The 7,114-nt window shown below is 29.0% G+C and overlaps 1 protein-coding gene across 1 annotated transcript in view; it reads right to left on the bottom strand.

Moving 5' to 3' along the window:
- The window catches only part of LOC105447821 (sulfotransferase 1C4-like), a 29,412-nt gene extending 24,243 nt beyond the window's left edge, over positions 1-5,169 (bottom strand). The window contains exons 1-2 of the mRNA XM_011686030.1: positions 5,069-5,169; positions 810-1,148 (exon numbers count right to left, since the gene is read on the bottom strand). Coding sequence (XP_011684332.1) covers positions 810-1,017 — 208 coding nt within the window. The 5' untranslated portion in view covers positions 1,018-1,148; positions 5,069-5,169. The remainder of the gene's footprint in view (positions 1-809; positions 1,149-5,068) is intronic.
- Between the last annotated feature and the right edge of the window lie 1,945 nt (positions 5,170-7,114).

Raw genomic sequence — 7,114 nt, 5'->3', positions numbered from 1 at the left:
TATATAAATTTATAAAATAAATATATAATTCCAGTGCTATATACCGATAATTACCATCGTAACTGTGTATCTTCATTCTTTGTTAAAATATACTTAAAGTTAAACAAAACTCTTGTTAATTTTATTATGATTTTCTCTCTTTATTAATCTCCGTAATTCATCTTCAAATCTGAAAGATCGCGCTCGATTCACTCCCAGGTCACAGGGATTATGTTCTTTGACTTAAATAGAGAATCGACGCGTGTACGGCCCCGGACGGCGTTATAGTTTCCATATGGAACACTGACCCACATTCGGGCCCTAGATAAGTGCACTTGACTCGTAGCATACGCCCCATTCAGAGCGATATAGAATAGTGTTCTATTTTGTCTTTTTGTGCTTTGTTCTTTACTTTGCTTTCCTTTGAAATAAAGATTCTTGCACGGAGAGAATTTTCTTTTAAAATTTACCCTGAAAATCATGTTAATTGTGAGACAATATAGTATTTAGGTAAATTTTACTGTGCACTACAATAAATTTTGCTGCGAAATCTTATTGTAGTTGCACAATGAAATTTGCCTAAATACTATATTGTCCCATAATTAACATGATTTGCAGGGTAAATTAAAAAAAAAATTCTCACCGTGTGGGGGCTTGGACGTAACACTAATAATTATATAAAAAGTCGGAAAGGGCAAGAATTTAATCGTCTGCTATTTGAGTTGCCTTAGAATCTTGTTTAATGTACATATATGACGACTTTGACACTTTATTTATTATTTATTATTAATATTTATCTACCATGACGTTTAATGATTAATACGACTTACCAGATCTAGGATATGTAACAATCCACGTATCATCCTGATAAACTTTGAAATTGTATACCTTATTGCTAATTTCTACAAATTTGTATGGTAGATGCCATTTCTTCTCACCAATCTTAACGAAACCATTTGTCATAGTCGGATACAATTTAAGTAATGCATCTTCTAGCTCACCCTCGACACGTTCCACTCTCAAGTCATTAAAGGACATGTTTTATTGATAATTTTCTTGACCAAAGGTGAATTAGAATTTCTTGAATCTCTTCTGAATTTGAAAATGTATTTTATGTATTTATTGTCAAATGGAATAAATGTGGCTTTTGTTGTACATAAATATATTTGCTGAAAAAGACATTAAAAGTGTTAATATACATATTTAAGATTTTTTTGGAAATTTCTAGCACGCCAGGATCGTCCGTTATATGATTTTTCAAAAAGTACCAAAAATGCTTTTTGTAAGAATTTCATGTTTGTTGAAAATGTGACATAATTGATAAATTCTGAAGTTTCATTTCCAGCGCTCAAAAATCTACAGGAAACCATTATTCTTTTTCAGAATACTTTTAGCATGCCGATCAGTGTAATCTTATAGAATATAGTAACGAGTAAGAACGCGATAAAAATGTATGCAGTATGTTTAGAACTTTATAAAGCTCGCATTTTTCTTTAACACGTTTTTCTCAGGCTACGTTCCGTATTCACGCTTTTGGTGCTTACAACGTTCACGGAATTATATTATCAAAATGTTCATCAAAATTAATAACCAATTGTTCTATTTTAATCATTGTAAGTATTCTTGCCTAAAATGCACGTAATGTCTGTGTGTGCCTGTGTGCGCACGCGCGTGCGTTTATGTTTGAGTATTTGTAATTTAATAATAATATGGATATGTTTACGCTTCAGTATTTTTTTGTGTTTATATAAGTATTTAGGGTTGCATATTGTGGTGACTGTATGCCTTGTCCAGTATGTATAATATACTTATAAAATCATACACGAACAAATACTCTCTAAAAGTGAATTAGTGGAATTATTACTGATTTTCAGTGTACATCATTTTCCAGTGACATACTTATAGTAGAACTGTTACTTCAATGTTAATTATTTCAGTGATAAAATATACTGATTCAAACAGTGAATGTCACTGAAATAAGATAATAAATTTAAGTTCTCAAAATTGTTTGACAGTGAAACTCACTGTCTTTCAGTGATATTCACTGTTTGACACAGTATATTATCACTAAAAAACATTGAAATACTCACTGTTTATCACAGTTCAAAGTATGCCACTAGAAAATAATATACATCCCGAGAAAAAAATTTTTTATATAAGAACATGTATAAATATATATTAATGTATAGAAAAATATATATAATAATTATATACATGCAAAATATGTCCATACATATCTATATATGTTTCTTTTCTTTGTAAAATTATTGTTCGATACAAGAAAAATGATAATAATAAAAAGAAAACATAAAAAATAATTAAAAGAATTACCGAAAGAATTTGACCGATACAACAAAGCTACTTTCTCGGACAGATTCTTAAACTTTCACTCACAACACCCTATCTGCCATAAGAGAGGAGTTTTATTTAGTTTAGTGGATAGTGTTACTGCTTTCCCATCCTCAATAAAAATCCCATCTTCCATAAAAAAAATCTTGAGGACTTGATTCACATTTTTGTTAAAAACGGATATCTGTTATCTTTTATTTCTTCTTCCATTAATATTAGGCTAAAATTTCACTGTTTAAAAACTGAAGATTACGCTCTCCGGAAAAAAAATAATAAGTCTAATAATCATTTTTTCACAGTCCCATATGTAAAAACTATTTCTGAATGCTTCATACCAATGTCTACAAGATTAAATCTCAAAACAGCCTTTTCCGTTCCTAATAATTTAAATAGATTCATAAAATGCGGAAAAGATGTGCTAGATTGTATGGCACATCAAGACGTGGCGTACCAAATTGCATGCCAGGATTGCGATGCTACGTATATAAGTCAAACGAAACGACAACCTGATACTAGAATTAAAGAGCATCGCCAAGATATGAACAAAAAATCCGGCACGGTTGTCTGTCATTTCTGATCATCGTCCTACACTTAATCATGAATTTGAGTGGGCAGATGTGAAGATTGTCGACAGTGAACCATCGTATGAAAAACGTTTGATCTCTGAAATGATTCATATTAAGACTCAAAAATACTGTCTTAGTAAGCAGAGTGATACAGAATCACTGCCTGATACGTATCTTCCGCTTTTAAATTCATTATCACGCTAATATTCTATGCTCTTTATCCTTCAATTCTTTCATTTTTTTCCTTTTCCTTCTCTTTGCTTCTTTCTGCCTGAATAGAGATGGCGTTATATATCTTAAGGCCGAGACACAGACTTTTGCATAATGCATAAAACGTAAAGCATAAGAGAATCAACTAATCAGAGTCTTTCATTTCATACTCTCATTGATTGATTTTCTTATGCCTTATGTCTTGTGCGTTATGCAGCGTTATGCAAAAGTCTGTGTCTCGGCCTTTAGCTCGCATTACACAACGACTCTTAAATGTGACCTACACAGTAACACGCGCAGAACTGCTACTGACAAAGTCTAATTTTGATAATTTATATAAAGCATGATAGAGACTCCTCGAGGTATTTAATTTTAATTTAATTTATGTAATTCTATTTTAGTTTATGGTTTTTTAAGATATGGATCAGCATTGACTTTGTATTGTATAATATATTCTAGAATATCCATATAATGTATTTAAACCAACCGAGCTTTATCTATCATAAATCCTTGGAGATTGAAGTTACGCTCTTTGTAATATGCTGTCTTGATGACCGACATGCATCTGAAGACTTGCGCCTTAATCTAGTTCATTTAATGCGATAAGTAGTACACACATTTTTATTATTTTTATATTACCTGACCGTTTTAGATGACCGTATGTATTTGTATTTAAAATTTTATATTGTTAGGTCGTTAGAATGATCGAATATTGTTTTTAAACTATGTGTTATTAATTTTACGTTTTAACATTAAAAATGATCCTATTTGAATCGAAACGTCTGTTTATTATATTTTAATTAAAGAGTTACTTTTAATTGGAGCATATAACTCTGCTTTGGCTCATAGCCTTTATTTCTTATTGATTAATTTAAAAAATAATTTTTGCATTTTTTTTTTACAAAAAATCAAGTTTTATGAAATGAGAAAAAATTGTTTATATATAATTATATATACATATGTATATTTTTAATCATTTATATATGATCATATATTTTTCTCATTTTTCTCATATTTTCAACTTAATTTTTTGTAAAACAAACAATGTAAAAATTATCTTTTTATTTATTTTTTGGTTCCTTTTTATTATTATCATTTTTTTGTATTAAAAAATAATTTTACGAAGGATAGAAACATATATCACTGAAAATCAGTGATGATTCCACTGATTCACTTTTAGAGAGTAAATCGTACACGCACTCACATGCCACACACACGTAGAGCTCCATATTTAAGAATACACGTGTACGTATAATAATTACACAAAAAAGGAAGCATCTAATGGTTATCTTAAAGAGATAGCAGATACTCAAGTTTTATGACTTTAGATCTCCATATCTCTTCTCTTTATCTACTGATTTTAGATGGGTGTGGCAATGGAGATTTTTTTAGAATTTCAAAAACTATAATATCTTAAAACGGAACAATTTGACCGGAGTTATTCTTCCATAATCCATAAGATCGTGGGGAGTCCTTTACATAATTGTGTAAGGTAATTGTCGTTATACAATATATGCACAGGTAATTGTCGTTATATAATATATGCACAACGTTGTTATATTACTGAGTAATTAAAACTTTCATTTAAGTTTTATTTTTAACATCCACATAATATTACTTATTTTATTGAGATTCTGTAACAGTAATGTAACAATAACATAACTGTGTTTAGTAGGATAGAATGTATTTTTTATCTGTGCATTTGACATGTGCCCAATCTACACATTTAATACGTGTATCCAATCTTCGTTAAATATCTCTTGGCAAGTGCACTTACAATCAATAAATTCTTCTTCATCAAAACCAAAGTCTTTAAAAAAATATGTTAATCGGTACACATTCACAACAGGCACGAAATACTTTTGATTATTCTGCACAATGTACAAAATAAATTGTCAAACTAATATGTTATTTTCTAATACATTAGATATAGTGCACATAATACAATAAAATAATTTAATTACCTGAGAAACAAGAAATCAATTCTGTAAAATAACTTTCTGCATACTCAAGAAACGCGCTGACGAAATGGTTGTCACAACTTCACTACGATGCAGAAACGTGCCTGACTGAGATTATGATACATGAACCAAAAGTATATACGTATCCGTTGTGCACGTATAAGATAATACGCTATCATCTAACGGTGGAAGTGAGAATTACCTTTGGTCAATAATATACATATATACGCTGGTTGATATTACATTTTTCCCCTACGTTTTTCAGATACTTTGAACAATTTAAATAAATTAATGCTTATAATTACAGTGTATTTACTTGATTACATCGCACAACGTGACTACAATAAGACGAGACCAAACATTATATGTTATATATTATATGTTACTGTTTGATGCAAGTCTATGATATTTTTTAATTTAAGCAAGTGAAATAATAAATGCCAAAAAATTTATAAAAGAATAACCAAGTGAGTAGGGTAAAGATTCCTAACATGAAATATCTTTTTTTAAAGGCTTAGAATTTATTTAATTTGTAATATTAATTTCTATTTTTATGTTGTGTTTTTATGTTTCAAAGTTGTAGGAAAAATATTCAAGTTTTATCTCTAAAAGTTAGCAATCAATTATAACTTTACTTTGTTGAATATAAAAGTTTTGTCAAAAGTACCGATTTTGCTTATTCAAAAAAAAGATTTTTAATATGTGACACAAGGGTTTTCTTATATGAAATATTTCATAATAGGAAACCAAGAAAGAAATAAAGAAAAGTTTTCTATGTAAACGTTTTTATTACATAAAAATATGAACATAGGAAATTTCAGTTATACATAGTAAATGTATAAACATTTTTATAATTTTGCGGTTTTAAAATATTAATCCTAAGACTAGGAATCAATTACAGTTAACGTACTAAATTTGTATACTTATAAAATAAAACAGTCAGAAAATAAACAAAACTTAAATTTCTTAAGTTTCAGACATTAAACAAAACTTAGTATCTCATGTTACGAGCCTCACGTCTTGCGAGTTTCATGATCACTAAATCTAATCTTCACAATAAATCAAATCATCGCATCCCGTATTTTCTTATTATACAATCTTACTCTATTACTGCATGCAGAATTTATTATCAAATATTTATTTATTATATAATAAATAAGATTTAAAGGCTCATCTCAATAAAATTTGACAACATCCAATTTCATAATAATCTTTTTTCTCAATGAATACACGCATGATTTAATAATAAATTTTCTACTAAATAATAGATCTCACCTCAAGAGTAATAAGTTCATGAATTAATCACATATGCTTATTAGTTTAGCAAAATTCCCGTTATCTCATATTAGAAACCTATCTTATAATAGGCGACTTTACCCTATATATATGTTAACATATTTATAAAAACATCAAAATTCTCTTAATCTATAGAAATATATAGCACAATTTATATGAATTGTGTGTGTGTTTCGATGTTTTTGCTACCGTGTATAATTTACAGGATGTATTTTGGTTTAATTATTGTTCGGTAATTTAGTGTTGGGTTAATTAAGGGGAGAAATACATTTACAAGCTCGAAAATCAGTCATTTTTCATGAATTTTTTTGAGGATGATAAAATAATTAAATCATTTTGCACTTTTGACATAATTTAAGGCACGTGTCAGCTATTAAAAAAAAATTTTTTTGTACACAAAATGGCGGCGGTACAGTCCCTCCATGTAGGCCTTTTTTGTAGGAGATGGAAAACGGCTGCCATCGCCCTGATTTTTCTATTGGTCTGAAATCAAAAAGTAAAAATGATTTCGATTACTGATGAGTTTAGGCGAAGGATAAACCTATAAAATTGATAAAAAGTACAAATAAAAAATTTGATAGGCTTTTTAATAAAAAATTCGAATTTTCGTTAATTTTTTCGACAGTTTGTACTCCCTTAAAATTGTTTATTTATGCAAAATCTGTAATATTTTAGGTTTATCCTTCCGATAATTATGTTGACTAAAACCCCTCAAAATTTCAGCCCGATCGGTTAATAACTTTTTGAGATCGG

The sequence above is a fragment of the Wasmannia auropunctata genome, unplaced genomic scaffold (genome assembly GCF_000956235.1).
Source record: "Wasmannia auropunctata unplaced genomic scaffold, wasmannia.A_1.0 LD336090.1, whole genome shotgun sequence".
Classification (NCBI taxonomy): Eukaryota; Metazoa; Arthropoda; class Insecta; order Hymenoptera; family Formicidae; genus Wasmannia; species Wasmannia auropunctata.
The sequence above is the reverse complement of the archived record's forward strand: the minus strand, read 5'-3'. Positions and strand labels throughout refer to the sequence as shown.